This window comes from Lactuca saligna, chromosome 8 (genome assembly GCF_052625555.1).
Source record: "Lactuca saligna cultivar CGN05327 chromosome 8, ASM5262555v1, whole genome shotgun sequence".
NCBI classification, from domain to species: domain Eukaryota; kingdom Viridiplantae; phylum Streptophyta; class Magnoliopsida; order Asterales; family Asteraceae; genus Lactuca; species Lactuca saligna.
This window is the reverse complement of record NC_136424.1, coordinates 80278380-80297566: the sequence shown is the minus strand read 5'-3', so window position 1 is coordinate 80297566 and position 19187 is coordinate 80278380. Positions and strand designations below refer to the sequence as shown.

At 31.1% G+C, this 19187-nt stretch overlaps 1 protein-coding gene across 1 annotated transcript; it reads right to left on the bottom strand.

Annotated features, from left to right (window-relative positions):
* Nucleotides 1–4161: 4161 nt before the first annotated feature.
* Nucleotides 4162–6261, bottom strand: LOC145009800 (protein FAR1-RELATED SEQUENCE 4-like). Its single transcript, XM_078968431.1, has 5 exons — nucleotides 6253–6261; nucleotides 6023–6157; nucleotides 5319–5422; nucleotides 4976–5234; nucleotides 4162–4326 (listed from the first exon to the last, which is right to left on the bottom strand). The coding sequence occupies exons 1-5, from the start codon at nucleotides 6259–6261 to the stop codon at nucleotides 4162–4164; spliced, it is 672 nt and encodes a 223-aa protein (XP_078824557.1).
* Between the last annotated feature and the right edge of the window lie 12926 nt (nucleotides 6262–19187).

The window sequence follows — 19187 nt, the reverse complement described above, 5'->3', positions numbered from 1 at the left end:
TCTCTCTCTCTCTCTCTCTCTCTCTATATATATATATATATATATATATATATATATATATATATATATATATATATATATATATATATATATATATATATATATATAGAGAGAGAGAGAGAGAGAGAGGAATGATCATTTGAAAATTCAAAGTTTCCCGATAACCAATTGTGAGCCGTTAGATCAAAATAATAAAAGGCTAGGATGCTCGGTGGCGTTTTTGTAAATACTTTGAATAAAAGATACGGGGGCATCATAATTATTATGAATCAGGGGCATTTTAGTAAATAATTAATTCAATCTCTCTCTCTCTCTCTCTCTCTCTCTCTCTCCTCCTGTTGTCTCATCGCCTCCTCCTCGTCGGAGATGACGTCTTCATCGGTGAGGTGGTCGAAGACGGAGACAAGTCATTTGAACACTGAGGAGCATCACTTCAAAACTAACCTCCGTCGTGCAAAGAATCACCAAAAGCTTGAACTGTCAGCTTGTCCACGGTATCACTCGATTTTCCGACATGAATGCATCGAAATTCTGAAAGCATATCGGATTGAGATCTGGATCTCATCTCAGGTTCCATGCCAACGTTAGTGAGGCTCCGATCATTCTGAAGAATGTTTTCCCGTATGATTTCAATTAGAGAGGATATGGTGCAGTCATCAATGATGTTAAGAATCAGGTACTCCGATTTAAACAATCAGTATCCTTCATCTGGAAATCTAGTAATATTTATTATGGTTAATGTTATCAATTGCCATGATTATCCAATTTTATGGATTTTTGTCCTACATACAGTACAAGGAATGTCCTCTTGACCTGAAAGAGGAGATTTGAAGTATCTTTTTTGCTGCTCTAAGATGTGGAGATTTTATTGAGTTGATCCAACTGCAGATGACTTTTTTTGGTAAGTATGTTTGATCTTTTTTGTTTTTTCCCTTTATTTAAGCCTTATATTGAGGATGTTTTGATGAATTACAAGTTTGAAAGTTATCATATAATGATTTGAATGCCAAAAAACAGTTGATAGGTTAGATTTCTTGATTTGCTATCAAGAAATCTTAGTAATATACTTGTTAATCTTATTGAATATTATACATACATATAGGGAATGTCCTATTGACCAGAAATAGGTGATTTCTATCAAGAAATCTTAGTAATATACTTGTTAATTTGATTATTACCAGATGATCATTACATTTTTTTATTGACAAATTCACCGGCTATTAGTCTAATAATTTAATTGATTGTTGCACTTCATGTGTAGAAGTTTGTTGCCATGTCTGAAAATATGGTAACACAATAATAAGTAACAATAATAGGCTTAAAAAGGCATGAAGTGTAGTTGATTTGGTTTTTTTGAATGATAGGATCCTGGAAATCTAGTGATGATTGTGTGTGATTAAAAGCTGAAGGAATTAATTGGATGTGAGAGCATTTCAGCAATGGGAATACTAGAGTTGTTGGTTAGACACCATTATTCGAGCAATAGTCTTGTCTTCTCAACTTACATGGACTGGTGTGTCACTTTATTCAGTAAAAAAAAGTTGATTTTGGAGGATGAATATGAAATGTAGTAGTTATTATGCTCATGTTTTTTTGTTTGTTTGTTTACAAATATTTAGCAAACAAGAATTGAGGAATCGAGCGTCTGACATATGATGTGAAGAAGGAAAGTAGTAGTAGTAGTATTAAAAGTTTTTTATGTTTGTTTTGACGGTTGTGTGGGTGTTGCTGACATGGTAATGGTAGTGTCTAGAATGATGTTGGAAATTGTTCTTATGTAAAACCAAACCCAACAAATGGTTTTCTTGTTGATGTTATGGTGATGTTTACCTTTACCCTTTGTAAATGCCTAACCTTGGTTTGTACGCAACTCAAGAATGTAGTAGTTAAAATTTCCAAGTATGTTAATGATCTATTTACTAATGTTTCCACCATGATTAAAAGCGATCTTCAAGTTTCATTACAGCTGTTAGCAATTGCAATTGATTATGTTCTTTTGATCGTTTAGGTTTTCATTAATCATATGATTAAAGGCGATGTTCAGATTCGTCGGCTATGATCTCTAAAATTGCATATATTGTCATGTGATTCACTTATTATGTTTTTAATTAATTAGCACTGGTAGGAGGCCTAATTTCTTAATATTGATTTCTATTAACAATCTGGCAGTTTGTTAATATGTATTTTGATTATTGAAATCATTCTATTTTAAATATATATATATATATATATATATATATAAAATATGTTAATAAAATATTATTGTTATCAATATATCTTAAAATGTTATCAACTAGAATAAAAAGTATTACTTGTATCTCATATTGTTTCTTTTTGTGCTTCTTGCTCCTTTCTTAATTCATCTTCAATTTTTTTTTGGACAATTTCTTTTGTCATGCTTTTCATTTGGAGTGATTTTCTTTTCACAATAAGAACAAAATCTTTAATTATTCCTAGCATTTTTCATTGCTATTTCTCTATGACTCTTAACTCACTTTCCTATTGCTTATCCTTTGTATGTAATATCTTTTGGATTCTCTATTTTAGGTACATCTGGCTTTGATACTCCAATCATTGAATCCAACTTTTGCTTTTTTGTACGATTATCTTTCTTTGGTGGATTTGATTCAGATTTTGTTAGAATTTCTTTTTGTCATTGAAGAAATTGAGTCATTGATTAAGCATCGTGTCCAATAATATTAATACATTTTGTGACTATAGAATATGCATCTTTTATCATTCTTTCACATCCACTAATATTGTCAGCAATACCATGAGTTTTTATCAACTTCTCAGGTCTTATTATACTTTTGTGCCATCTTCTCAACATACACTTTGATGGTATATGTTTTACAAATTTGATTTCATAACACATAGTATATGCCTGCATAAAATTCCATATTGTTCGAATACTAGGCAACCTAGAAAATATTTATACAAGACACATGTTAATTATATTGTTTTTCATTTAAATTTATATTGATTTAATCATTTAAATTTATACTATATTAATCAGTTAATTACATGTTAATTATATTGTAACTTAATCAAATTTCATTTTTCATTTTAATAACAACTGAATTACTTGTTCATCAAATTAAATTCAGATTTTAATCACAGGTAATTCACATATTATTTATCACATATGATTTACATGTGATTCACATGTAAATCAAAGGTAATTCACATATGATTTACATGTGATTCACATATGAGTTACATGTAAATCATATGTAATGCACATAATAATCAGATTTGACTCACATATAATTCATATATGAGTTTCATGTGATTCACATCCAAATAACATGTAATTCACATGTGAATTACTTGTGATTTATATATGATTTACACATGATTCCCAAATGATTTACATGTGATTCACATCTAAATAACTTGTAATTTACATGTGAATTACTTGTGATTTACATGTGATTCACATATGATTTACATGTGATTCACATGTAAATCATATGAATTACATGTGATTCATATGTAATTCACATATGAATCACATGTGATTCACATCTAAATAACATGTAATTTACATGTGAATTAAGTGTGATTTATATGTGATTGACAAGTAAATCTTGAGAAGATTCACAAATGAACAATTTGTATATATATCATATTAAATAACATGTAATTCACATATGAATTTCATTCATAAATAAAGTTATTTAATAACATACATACCTGGTATTAAAATTGCTTTCTGTTCTGACTTTTGAAAATATATGAATTTTTGTTGAAGAATACACTTCTATTTTGTATATCTTCATCCATTATTTGCTTAATAATAAAGTATGTTATATGATCTTGAACTCTCTCATATGGTGTGGTTGAGCATGTCCAGACATAATCTTCTATTTCTTTTTGAAATAATTTGAATATATTATGTGTGTAGAACTTTGATGCTAGTACTTCCAATTTAAGATTTCTTTGAATTGGTAGGTTACTATTTTTGCAATTAAAGTCAATTGTTGATTGAAGATTTCTTTGCTCATCCATTGTAGATTCAAATTTGCACATGAACATAATAATATTTGAATCTTTTGACATGAATTTTTTGAAGAAGCTATTTACACTCTCTGATCTTGATGTTGTCCTCATCTGCCCAGACAGTGCAGTGTCTCTAAAATAATTCGGAATAGAAGTTGTTCAAATATTATACATCTCTTTCAGCCATTTGTTATCTTCTAGTTTATATCTTTTTATTAGATACTTCCACTTTTCTTCAAATGTATCCAGACCAATACAAGAATTCCAAATTAGACCTTGCAATCTTTTTCTAAAGTTACTCTCATTTATTATTTTTGCTGAAAACTACAAAATAAAAAGTTACATTTAGTATATAAATGGAAAACATGATATTTCTTTTTCACATGTGAATGTTGTTTTAGTATTATAATAACACAGGTGATCGACTCCACTTTTGGTGACAATATAGAGTTGGCTCTAAAGTATGTTTTATTTTCATATTTTTGTCCCCTTTATACAACTTGATTTTCTTCCTTAATACATTATCAAGTATGTAGTGATTCACATGTAAATCACAAGTGAATCACATGTAAATCACATGTAAATCACTATTGATTCACATATGAATCATATGTAATTCACATATAAATTACAAGTGAATTACATACGAATTAGTTGTGATACACATGTAAATCACATGTGATTCACATATGATCACATGTAAATCACAAATGAATAATTGGTCATATATCAAGTATGTAGTTAATCATTGGTCATAATACATTGGTTTCTTTCTTTCTTTTTTTTTTTTGAAAAAAATACAGGTCTGTATACATGTCTGTATATAGCTTTGTATACAGTTATGTAAATAGATCCCAAAAGTACAATGCTTTCATCTGTGACTGAGTAAATGGGACAGTAAAAAATGTTTTTAATCAAATTATAAGTCAAATTATAAATGAAAACTTATTTATACATTATAATACAATTTTACCTTATCTGTTAATTTCTTTCCAATGTGCCACATGCAAAGACGATGAGTTAATTCATTAAAAACGGTTTCTACAGCTTTAGCCATAGTTGAATCTTGATCATTGACCACAACATGAGTTTGTCTACCAAAGCAATTGAGAAAACAATTGAGAAGCAATGTATAGAATTCCATTGTTTCTTTAGCTAGTAAACCAACACCAATTGTGATACATCTTTTGTGGTTATCAATTGTAGTAAATGGAACAAAGATCATATTATATCTTTAAATCATTAAAATATTTAACATAAATACTAAATGAAAATATTTTAATATATAAATATTAAAGAAATTAAGTATTACTTACTTGTTTGTTTTGTATGTAGTATCGAATGATACCACATCAGAGAATTCTTTGTAGTTTCTTTTTGTTATTGCATCTACCCAAAACAGTGCTCTTAGCTCATCATTCTACAATAAGTAATGAAAAGTTAAAGAAGACACATTTTTATGTCGTAGTGTTAAAAGCTTTATCAATATATTTGCATCACTATCTCCTATATAGCAGTTTAAGTCTCTTGAAAAAATTTTGTAGTCGATTTTCTTTGCACCTTGTTTACTGTAACCACCCTTTAAACCAGTAACCATGTTATGTGCTTTGCTTGCTCATATATTTTATGTGCTTAAGAGAGTTATAATTGTCTTGTCATAATGATCCAACTTTCTTTTCGACTTTGACATGTGAACTGTACTGTTTGTGTAGAGCTCATGGTTGTGTTTTTCAACAAATGTATTAATGAAAAACCGACCAATATTTTTTTTATAAATTTGATACACATCCTTGCTTCGCAAGAAATCATTTGGCTTGGATGTTTTCTTTTTTGTCTGCCTTCTACTCCATTCAAAGTGTCAGCATTTTTCTTATCTACTTCACCAGCCCTACTACATATCACATACTTGTATTGCAAAATACCATCATCCGTTTTATTTGATGCAAATCTGCAATCAAATCCTGGTTTTTTTTGCATATTTTTGGTAAAATTGAATTCCATGATCTAATATTTCAAACACCATATCTTTCTTTGGCAGGAATGATTCATCAACTCTTGGGATCCACTCAATTGTTTTTGTGCCACAAGGAGATTTTACTTCTATGCAACTTAATTCATCTTCATCTTTTGATTCAAATATTTTGCTGCAAATTAACTAATATTAAATCAAATCATATATAGGAAAACATGTCATTTAAAATCAAAGTAATATTTTAGTTACAATCAAGATTAATATTAATAGAAACTTACCTTCTTCATTATCATTTGACTGAGATGTTGAAGAAAGTTGCTCATCCTCTTCAATAATATCTTGGAAAAATGCATCTTCAACACACACACACACACACACACACACACACACATATATATATATATATATATATATATATATATATCATTGTTTATGTTAAATTCACTAGATTCTTCATCAACATCACCTATTAAAATCATATATTTATTTATCATCATTGTATGTAATTAAAATGAAAATAACGTTTGAATACAATTTGATTTACATAGAAACACATATTATTCACATGTGATTGGCATATGAATCAAGTATGATTCACATATGATTTTCATATAAATATCAAATATGTGAATTATATTTACATTATAATCAAATATGACTTGTATATGATTCATATGTTATTCATATAATATTCGTATGTGATTTTAATATGAATATAAATTAAGTAAATTTTAATACCATACGTTATTTCTTAAAAAAATTATGAATCATTACTTGCTAAAAAATTTATGTCGCTTTGCAGATCTTCAATTATTCTTTCTGAATCTATTAAATTGTTGAAAAAACTCTCAGTTTACATTCATTAAAACAACATATTAGAAATCCAAATGCTACGGTATTTAAATATCCAAATAAAAAGTAAAATATTTCATAATCAGTTTTTTCCTTCATTGATATAATCGTAATGAATGAATCAAATGAATTTAAGATAAGATGATAACCTCGAAAGAAATCAATGACGAATTGTATGAATTTTGCTTTGAAATCGATCTAGAATTTGTGTTAACAACGACAACTATTTGATCGATGTAGACTTTCTATGATTTCGTCTTTGCTTTTGATAATTTTGAAGGTTAGAAGATGATATTTTGGAAAGAAAATCGTACAGATGTTGTAGTTAGGTAATTAAAGTAATAAAAAAATGTAAAAGACAATCTTACCCTTATGATCTTAAATCCAATCCAACGGTCCACTTTTAGTTCTCAGGTTCTCGAACTATGAGCTCTTAACCGATCTCAAACATATTATATATATATATATATATATATATATATATATATATAATAATAATAATAATAATAATAATAATAGAGGTCAAAACACTTCAACTAAAATTCATTTAAAATCTAATATTTCAAATTATTTTTAATAATGATTGTAAAAATTTCAACATGTGTTACTTAATTAATTGATTAATAAAGATATTAATGTTTTGAAACTTCTAACTCTTAAACTTGTATTATTTAATTTGTTACTTAACTAAAATATTTTTCCAACATAAAGATAACATTTTTATGTTTGGTTACTCATATTTGTTTATGTAACTAGAAAACAAGATGTACATAGAATGACTACTTCAATTTCACATAGGAATCGATACCACAGAGAGGTATGTTGTCTTTAGCGATGGTAGGAGATCCACATACCCTTTTTAATTATTTATATTAATGCTTAATAATATATATTTTATATTCATATTCACCTTAATTTTTAGGTACAGATGAAGGAAGAGGATTCTCGGCGTACCAACATAAATTCAAATGTACAACTTGTGAAATATGTAATTAAAAATAAATATCATATTTACTAATCGACTTATTTTAAAACTCTTGATGACATTTATGTATAATGATATATTTTGTATGACTTTATTCTTAATTTTAATGTTTAATATTTGAAAGGTCATATATGAAACCATGAATGTTTTGGTGTATTATAAATAGAGTAATACACAGTTTATTAGTTTAATATTGTTTATTAATAGCTCATTCAAAACAAATATTATTGGACATAAGAAAATTAGATTATATTAATGTTATACAAAAACTTATAATATATATTGGATATTATAAAAGTAAAGTTTATAAGACATAGACTATATTAGATAGTATTAAAATATAAATTGATGGATTTTTATGTTGTTTGATAATTCGGTTAATGCCCTAAACATGTCTAAAAACGTAAATTCAACATATTTCTATTTTTTCCCATAATTATTTTAACCACTTAAATGCATTCTTACGTAACGCGTGAAGTTACGCTTAGTCATACATATTTATAAAGTTAACATTTTTTCTTGAATCTCAAGCATTTGAAACCCCCTTTTTTAACTTCCTCAAACCACATTATTAGATAGTATTAAAATATAAGACATGGACTATATTAGATAGTATTAAAATATAAATTGATGGATTTTTATGTTGTTTGATAATTCGGTTAATGCCCTAAACATGTCTAAAAACGTAAATTCAACATATTTCTATTTTTTCCCATAATTATTTTAACCACTTAAATGCATTCTTACGTAGCGTGTGAAGTTACGCTTAGTCATACATATTTATAAAGCTAACATTTTTTTCTTGAATCTCAAGCATTTGAAACCCCCTTTTTTAACTTCCTCAAACCACATTAATTTGAAACCCTATTTTTTAACTAATGCAACTCAAAAGTTTTTCTTAATTATGATTTAACACTAAAAAATTTTATAACTTATATTATATTTAATTATCATTTAGTGAAAAGTTTACTATAAAAGGTCAATCTTTTAGAAAGACATGCATACAAATCATATACAAATTTTAGAAAGAAAACAAACTTAAAGGTTTTTGTGTTGGGTTGAGGTCTTATGATCACTTTTGAAGATATGATATTATATTAGAGCTTTTAATTTGTAAGTTTGTTATACTAATTCATTTTTATATTTTCTTCGTTTTTGGATTATTGTAATATAGTGGTTGTATATTGTGGTTTAATCGTTAATATATTGATTATATGTTATATAGGGTGATGTCGAAAATATTTAATTAAATATTTTAAATATGTTTTTTTTGTTTTGTAATTGTACCGTTTCAAAAATATAATTAATTAAAACTCATACATATGTTATATTTTCCATCTCTCTCTCTCTCTCTGTGTGTGTGTGTGTGTGTGTGAAAAGTTTACTATAAAAATATCAATATTTTGAGAAGACATACATACAAATCATATACAAATTTCAGAAAGAAAAAAAAAAACTTAAATGTTTTTGTGTTGGGTTGAGGGCTTATGACCACTTTTGGAGATATGCTGTTGGGTCTAAAATATTGGTTTATACTTTGCTTTCTAGATAATTGGTTTCTCTATAATGTAATATATCTTTGCAGATGTGTTCATGGCCAAGTGAGTGTTTACGGCCGTGAACCCATCTACGACCCATGTTCCCCATATACATATAAATAGATGTTTGGTGGGTGAGGAGTCTATGGCTGAGAGGACGTGAGGAGCTTAAGTGTGTGAAATCCAAGGTATTTTAGAGAGAGAAGAACTAGTGTGTGTGTACTATGTGTATGGAGCATCATTCTATTCATTGAATACATCATAGATTCACTTGGTATTATTCTTCTTCTCTTCTATTTTGATCTGGCATCATCTGTTTGATTGGGATTCCGCACCATCAAACGAATCTGATTGATACACAAGCAGATTTGGGACTTACAAGTGGTATCATAGATTGGATTGTATCAATCATTTTGGCCAGATCTGAAGCGTATTTGATCTTATTTTCGAATGATTTTTGCGTTTTTGGATAGATATTGGCAATATAGGGGGTTTGTTCTTTGCATTTTTCATAAAAATGAGTTTTGGATCGAGTTTTGGAGCAAAATGAGTGAAAAACATCGTTTCTTCGTAACTGTTGAAGGGTTTACTTCCCTTGAAGGGTTCTCGGCCTTGAAGGTTTCACGAGGGTGGATTTTTGGAGGTGCCCGTATTCGAACCCGGGTCTCTCGCTTCATCCACTAACACGCCTTACCAGTTGGACTAGCAAGCATCTTGTGACAAGCCTTCGAAATTTAACTCAAATATTAAACTTGCACACCTATTTTCGCAGTATTGTCACTTGTAACCCTAAAATTACTTTCTTTTTATTTTTAAATTTCATAATCAACCAAAAATTTTACTTTTTAATTTTTGTACTTTCATTTTTGACTTTTGACCTAAAATATTGACTTTGACTTTAAACTTTGACTTACTCGTTTAACTTTTAAATTTTCAAATTTAGCTTTCGATTTGACTTTTAAGTTTGACTTTTTAAATTTGACTTTTAAGGTTGACTTTTGAGATTTTAAGTCAGAAGGCATATTTTTAAACAATGAGATACTCCATAATCCCGGTCACTAAAATTTCGTGTTCTCAAGCATGCATTGATAATGTTGAAAGTTTACAAGAACACATTGATTTATCAAAAAAAAAAAAAGGGAAAATAAGGAACTTAAATATGAGGGGTATCAACTTAAAAAAGGCCTAAAACCATTAAAAGAACAACTAGAGGCCAAAACTAAGGACTTTGGGAAATTACAGGCAGAGTATAGTGACAAGTGTGTCCATGATAGATATCTTAAGAAAGATTTTGATGCTGTGACTGCCGAACTTGTGATGATGTGATAATTGAGTATGAAACAAATTAGAGTAACAAAAATGTAATATGAACACGATAAGTAAATATAATTTGGTTTCGATTCAGTTATGCTTTCAACAGTTTTACAGAGAGAAAAATAGACAAGTTCTGTAAAGACTCTTATCTAACTCTAAGTAATGTCCCTATTTATAAGAGACGTGAAAGCATACAAAAAAAAATACTAAGGCCTACACATTAAGCTTCGTACAAAAGACACCGTAATAAATACATAAGAAATTACAAAACAAACATTTCGACTCTTTACAATATTTCGACCCCAACAATCTCCCCCTTTGTAAACGAGTCAAACTTCTTAATTCGTGAGTATCTGTATAGCAAACAACATCAGCCTTCGAATTTCTGTGTACCAAGAAATAATTCTCTTTAACTCCTTCTTGTCCCCTTCATTATTCTTCTTGCAGTTGTTCACACGAACAATAAAGTTCGTATACTGGGACGTAGAGTACCTTTCGACTTCGCATGCTTGGAACATAAATCTTTTAGCTTCTCCACTCTTATCTTTTCCTGTGAAGAACATTCCAAATGGCTTTAAGTAGATCTCCCCATTTGCATACTTCTTCAATTCTGATTGAGACTTTGTTGGTTCCATTGGAGCTTTCACTTCTAATCCCTTTGCAGTTTCTAACTCAACATCAATAAGAGCCAAACATTCATAGTAGTCGTCTATGAATATTTTGATGTGAGCAACTCCAACTCGATAAACTTCTGGATCAGTTTCTCGAAGATACGAAGCATTTTTATCTTTTAATAGCAATGCAACTTGTATAAAATCATACAAGTTCATCAAAGGAAAATCAGCCACAGTAAAATCACATACTTGACCATTTGCTCTTGTCACATAATATCGAAGATTCTGTATCATGTTCTCGAACAAAACATCCTTCTTAATGCTTATTACCTTCTTTATTTTTACCAAAGACCAAATTTCCTCTGGAACTTTCCCATAAACAACATGAAATCTAAGTTTCATGTAGTTATATTCATCTTCATTCTTGAACTTCTCAGCAATCTTGAACTGAGGCATTAAGAACATCATTTTGTTTATTGGGAAATCAAGTTGGCTCATATTAGCATTTGTAGCCACGTAGCTTTGTTTTGTCTTCTTCTCAAAAGCATACATGTGGTTATAAGCCACTTTTGCTTCAATGGTCTCATAGTTATAATGTTTTCCTGGATCTCCTTTGTCCAATCCAGGAGGATCACTTGCACGTTGGCTCATTATACTTTGAATAACTCTCAGTTTCTCCATTTCCACTTCAACTTCAGCTTTCTTTTATTCTTTTGATTTTTCAATTACAATTGTTTTCCCTTTGTCTTTGATTGTAGAAATATCAATATCTTCCTTTGTCTTTGGTTTCGAACCACTACCTCCTTCAGCAGATGAACCAATCACAATCCCTTTAGAAATTGGCCTTGTAATTGGCATTGAAGTTACAACAATTGAAGTAACTAGCCCAGCAGAAGAAATGATTGGCTTTGTTGATGGAATTTTCAAAGAGAAAATTTTTCCAACAACCTTAGCATCTTCATGCGAATCTTCACCACCAGCCTTCGCACCACAAACCTTCCTTTCTCCCCCTTGCACCCCTGTGACAACATGCGGGGCATTGGTTGGTAACAAGCTTGAAATGCGAGATAAATGAGCTAACTGCTTGTGAAGGATTGCTTCAAATTGAGTGAACTTTTGTGATAAAAACTCAGGAGTGATTAATGAAGAAGAACTGGACTTCGTGAGCAACGTCTTCGACTCATTTAACTGAGAAGTAACCTTAGTTAAACTGTTCGTTTCTTGAGTTGACAAATTAGTAAGCTGAGGACTGATGGCTTCGTATAATTTCACAAATTTTGTCACAACATCAGAAATTATGTCCACTTGCTGATTTAACGAAGCATAATCTTTTTGCACCACTTCAATCTCCTTAGCCATATCCACATGTAGTTCCTGAAGCTTGATATTAACATCTTCTCTGGCCTTCTTCACTTTAAGAACAAAAAACACATGTCTTTCTTTTACATCCTGTTTCAAGTCTTTGACTGCTCCTACAAACTTCGAATTTAAAGAATTCACCTGTAACTCAGAATTTTGATCAGTATGGTCCACTTTCTCTAAAATTCTATACTCTGAATCTTTAATCATGCCAAACATTTTACTAACCATCCTAGGTTCAAACGCTTTCATCAAACCATCAATCTCCAAACTTGAAACAGAAATACGTCCCCCCATATCCGCTTGAGACTGAATAATTGAATTCAACTTTTTATTCAAAATTTAAAATTGCTTCATCGATATGAGCATATGGTCAGGAAAGTTGTATTCTTCTTCATTAAATTCTAAATCTTCGAAAGTACCACCAAATCCTGTATCTTCATTTCCAGATTCTTCAATAGGTGTGGGTGGCTTATCTGATTGTGGTGGATCAGTAGATTATGAAGAAAAAAAGGTAGTGAATGGTTGATTAAGGATTTGAGTAAAAGTGGGTGATGAAGTGACAAATGGATTTGGTATGGTATATGGAGGTAGAGAAATAAGAGAACTAGTAACAGTTTTGATAGGAAGAATAACATGAGTACCTTCAGTAGATTTTGGTGCTTCTTTATTCAAATATCCTTCACCCATATTGACATTTACACTCAACGCAGATACATTTGTAGTGATGTCTAAAGTTCATGCCTCCTCATGAAACGACTTGGCAGACGAAACTTTGGGTGGTATGACTGTAGTCTTCTAAGGAGATGAAGTTTTTATGACAAGAGTTGCTTCGGGAGTTTCAGGAACTTCTTCCTCTTCAAAATATTCATTTTGAATAACCAACTCTCGTGTCTTCGTCTTCTTCTTCTTTGATATATGCTTAGCCATATCTTCAGCTCTTTGTTTCTTAGATGAAGGAGAAACAAGAACTGGAACTTCATGAATGAGAACTCCCTTATGAGTAATGTGATGTTTTCTAATCACATATGAAGTTGGAGATTATCGTGAACCAGTAGACATGTTCTTAAGTCTTTGAAAGACACCAGAGTTTGACAGAATTGTAACCTTGGTTGGTTCTACAATAATTGGCTCTGCTGACTTGATCACAACAGTCGAAATGAGTGCTTCTGGTTCCTTCTGTTTCGTTGGTGACTTGGTTTTCTTTCACTTCTGAATAGGTTTCTCAGGAGTAGTCTGTGCATCCTTCTTAGAACATCTTGATTTCTTCGAAGGACCAGCATCTGCACTTGCAAATAATTTCCCAGTTTCAACACTAGGATCAATAGTCTTCAAATAAGCTAATAATATAGAATTGGTTGGATCAACATGCTTTAACATTGCATCAGGAATTCGTGCAATGCTTGGAAATTCATCATCATCCGTAACATCTTTTGGAAAGTTCTATTTTAAGAATTCAACTCGTTGTTCATCAGCAGGCATCTCAATCCCTTCTTTATCATAAAAATAACTAAGGATCATACTCCAGTACCTTGCACATGAAATCCCTTGAACAACATTCATGTTTTCAACACTCTTTTGAAACTCCTTCCATAGTTGTGTAGAGTAATCCAACTGAATATCATAGTACAGTCCGACAACCATGGCATATACCTCCATTCTCCCCTTATCTAATACAACACTACGACCTGTCAGACATCGTAGAAAAATACCGAAGAGAAAATTCCAAATAGTTGGAAGAACTGATTTCTTAAAGTCACTAATCTTGGTGAGTTGGGGTTGATGACCCATCTCATTAAACATATAAATAACTTGTGCAAATGATAGATCAGTGTATGGTGGAACATTTGGAATTTCAAGAATATGAAAAAAAATCTTGGACAATCGAACCTTCTTGTCATTCACAAAATTTAATGTGATTACATCAAGAGCTTTAAAGTATGTTGCAAGAGATCCTGCTTGTGAAGGCCAAGAAAGAGGAATATCAACTGAACTGAACATAACCCTAAATAACACGGAACTCTTCAAGGCAACAACCAGCATCTGTAATTCTTCTAGATAAAGGGATTCATCCTCCTCAACCTGATAATTAGTGCTTTAAATCTTCATGATCGGATGCGAAGTAACCTCATTAGTAGTTTGTGATGGAACACTAACATCAACATCAGTAGCCATGATTAGGGTTTTAAAAACTTTGAAGAATACTCAGAGAAATCTTTAACAATTTGCGAATTTCTGTTGAAAGCGTAAACTGATAAAGAACCATTGAATCCCCTTTTATATGTAACCCTGAAATTTGAATTTGAAGCGGGATGTGCATTAAATGAAGTCCAACGTGGCACCTTGAAAATCGCACCATTATTCCGATAAAGTAGCCATGCGTGAAAAGGTAACTGTCACTTCTCCCTGAAAATCGAAAAGAATATAAGAAGTCACATTCAACAGCCTGTATTGAGTCACCTAATGGAATTGCAACTGCCACCAACCTTCGGATGGAAGTAAGGCTCTTTTACTTTTGGGATGAAAAACAAAGTCATGTGCCAGACGTTCGAAATCATCAGCCTGAGTTAGTATTACTCAGAAGCTCAAGGATTTCGTGAGTGCACTGTGCCAAAGAAAGAAGATAAGAATCAATTAAATTTTTTTTTGGATTTGTGATGTCAAAAATAATTTTGACACGAAAGCAGTTAAACCCTAGGCAAAGGTTACTTCATTAATTATCAAGAAATATAATCAACTGCTCGTGTGTTTTCCCATGAGTTACAATCGAAAACCTTTAGAGAAGTTTCGAAGGGCTTCTTTTCTAAGGCTTCTTGGGTGGTTTATAAATTTTGTTACATATCAACCTACACATAAGGTGGGTAATTGTAACAGAAATTACCTGTTTGACCAGTGTAGTCAGTGTCAAGTATGTTGTGGATTAATTTTGAAAGTGACATAGAAATCGAATGAAACTCACACGGAAATCATATTCATGAAAAAATATTTGTGTTGGATCCTGTTGGGTAACAAACATCATGGGTTTCAATAGTTTGATCAAGATCACTCATAAGAAATGAATATGATTTGGAGTTTTGAATCTAGGTACAGAAACAAATGTTTCGTTAAAATATGGAACATAGTTCCCCATTAATTCCTTACAAAGTTAGAATTTTGGGTTTCACTTCCATCACGGCCTCATGATGTCATATCATAAACATAGAGTTTTGATATGTCTAAGTCTTCGATGGGTTTGATCAAAGACCTCTTGGACATATGTCTTCGTGTGTGATCGTGTAAGTGTTGGATAAGGTGTCTAAGTCCATAACTATTTCTGGTATGTACTTGACCCGACCTGCCATGGTCCATTTGGGTTGCATGGCACCATGCAATTGGATAAACTAAATGAGAGAAATAACACTTGGAGATTATTAATATATTATAAGTTCTAATATATTAATAATATTATTTGATTAGTTTGATCAAGAATTAATTTAGAATTAATTAAGTGATCAAAAGATAACTAATTAAATATATGGGTTGATTATGTAAATCATCGATATCTTGTATAGTGGGCTAAGAGGCTCCATGGACTATCAAGTTGGGTTCCACCCATAGGATGCTCCATGGATGCTCCATCGGAGTTACAAACCCATGGGTCATGGAAATGAAGAGTCATGACACATTAGGGTTTACATGGTGTAACCCTAGATGTGTCAACACTATATAAGAATCATATTCTCCACCAAAATCGGCTACACTAAGGAAACAAGAGGGCTTGGCCGATTTCAAGAAGTGTGCATTCTCTCAAAAAGTCTTTCCAAGAGCATTTGGTGTTGTGTGAAGCATTTGAGGCATCACACTTGGGGTGCTAGGCTCATAAGGTTTCAAGGAGCACAAGCAACAACAAGGTAAGTTATTCTATCTATCATTCAAGTTAAAATTGTTCCCCATGTATGCTAGATAGGAATATAGCCTTGGAATTCAACTTTGCATGATAATTAGACAAACATAGATCCAAGGTTATTAGGGTTGCATGTACACTTAGGAAGTGTTAGAATGCTTAAAACCCATCAGTAAGAACATTTGGATGAAATAGATTGATTGAAGAAACAAAATGTACCTCTGTTGTTTTTGGACAAAATAGTAAACTCTTAACTCGTGTGAGAAGAGTCAGGTAGCTCATGAGACTAATATGAATACAAGCTTGATTGGGAAGAAATTTTCATATGAAATATTTCATTAAGGATTTCGTTAATCACACATTGAGTCGATAGAGACTTTGGTCAACATGTTGCAACATGCTTCTAGGGACACCTTAACTAGTACATAGGTTTCGAAATATTTACCTGGCCCTAGAACTGCAAGCATCAACCAGTAAGATTCATCTTTGACATCTAAAATGAAACACTAAAACAGAACAAAACAAAACAAAATACTTTTGTGATTTTTAATTTTTCAAAAATAAAAGATAAAGCAAATAAAAATAATCTTTTTGTTGTTCTTGTATTTTTCGAAAAGAAATGACAAATCCAACAATTTTTTTTGTTGTTGTTTTTGTGTTTTTCGAAAAGAAATACAAACAAACGAAAATATTTTTGTGTTTTTCAATTTTTCGAAAATAAAGACAAACTAATGAAAATATTGAGTATGTACCATACACACGAAATTTTCAGCTCCTATTTATGAAAATGAAGCGTGTCGAAGCGTTGACTATGAACAGTAACCTTTGACTTTAACAGCTATCCAATTTTCGTTATTCTTTCGAAACAGACTCTCCTTTGACCATTCCAAGTCCTCCTAAAATTCTCATAAATGATTTTTCATCTAATGGTTTTGTGAAAATATCAACCAATTGATCATTAGTTTTCATGAAATGCACTTCAATATTAACATCCTCCACATGATATTTTATGAAATGGTAACGAAGAGCAATATGCTTGGTCCTCGAATGTTGCGCAAGATTTTGAAAAATACGAATTGCACTTTGAGAATCACAATATAACGGAATTTTCTTCATGTTAATTGCATAATCACGCAATTGAATTTAAATCCAAATTATTTGTGATGTGCAAGCTGCAACAGCAACATATTATGCTTCTGCGATCGAAATTGAAACACATGTTTGCTTTTTCGATTGCTAACTCACCAATTTCCCATCAAGTAATTGACATCCTCCACTCATGCTTTTTCGATCAAGATTTCAACCTCCTAAATCAGCATCTGAGAAAGCTTGTATAAAGAAACCACTTTTCGAAGGATACTACAATCCTAACGAAATTGAGCCTTTGAGATAGCGAAAAATATTTTTAATAGTCGTGAGATGTGGTTCTCATGGATTTGACTGGCACCTAGCATAATTACAAACAAAAAACATGATATCAGGTCTACTTGCTGTGAGATAAAGTAACGAACCTATCATGCTTCTGTAAAGAGTTAAGTTAACAGCAAGTTTATCTAATGAAGGAGTAAGCCTTGTTCCTGTTGCCATAGGTACTCGTAATTTTGTGCTATTTGTCAATCCAACCTTTTCAAGCAGATTCTTCGTATATTTTTCTTGATTGATAAAAATTCCTTCTCTGCTTTGACGAATATTTAGACCAAGATAATTATTAATTTTTCCCATCATCCTCATCTCAAATTTGATTTTCATCAGATTTTCGAATTCAATAGACAAAGCAGGATCAGTAGAGTCAAAAATAATATCATCGACATAAATTTGAATAAACATAAGATGATTCCTAACTTTCTTTCGAAATAATGTGGGGTCAACTGATCCTTGTTTAAATTCTGACTATTTTAAGAAAGAGGTAAGAGTTGCATACCAGGCTCTTGGTGCTTGTTTTAACCCATAAACTGCCTTAAATAATATATAACAATAATCAGGATGATCTTTGTTAATAAAACCTGGAGGTTGTTCCACATACACAGTTTCTTCGAGTTTCCCATTAAAAAATTCACACTTCACGTCCATTTGATAGACATTGAAATCTTTGTGAGCTGCATAAGCCAAAAATATACGAACAACCACGAGTCTTGCGATAGGGGCGAAAGTTTCTTCATATTCTATTCCTTCTTGTTGTGAGTAATCTTTTACAACAAGCATGGCTTTGTTTCGAATAATGTTTCCATCTTTGTCGGTTTTATTTTTGAAAATCCATTTTAACCCGACAATCGAAATATTTTCAGGTTTAGGAATTAGTCTCCAAACCTTGTTTTGTTCAAACTCAGCCAATTCAGATTGCATTGCAACAACCCAATCAGAGAGTTCCATTGCATCCTTAACTGTCTTTGGTTCGATTTTCAAAATGAAAACATTAAACATACAATATTCTTGATGAGTATTCAGTACCTCATTCTTTGCACAAAGTTGAGCTCTTGTTAAAACTCCATCTTGTGGATTTCCAATAACTTGTTCTTTTAGATGATCTTTTGTCCATTTTTCGAGTGGTGGATATGTCGAATCAAAATCCAAATGTGCATCTTCGTATAAATCTTCATTTTCTCAACTTGCAATAGAAAGATTATCATTTATTTCGTAAAATTCATCATTTTGATCAAGCCTTATCGTA

What these genes read in the sequence shown, in the direction of transcription:
- LOC145009800 (XM_078968431.1), bottom strand. An exon ending in TCCTGCCAAAGAAAGATATG is followed by an intron (nt 5,423 to 6,022) that starts GTGTTTGAAATA and finishes TACTTATTGTAG; the next exon opens with AATGATGAGCTAAGAGCACT. An exon ending in ACTACATACAAAACAAACAA is followed by an intron (nt 5,235 to 5,318) that starts GTAAGTAATACT and finishes AATGATTTAAAG; the next exon opens with ATATAATATGATCTTTGTTC.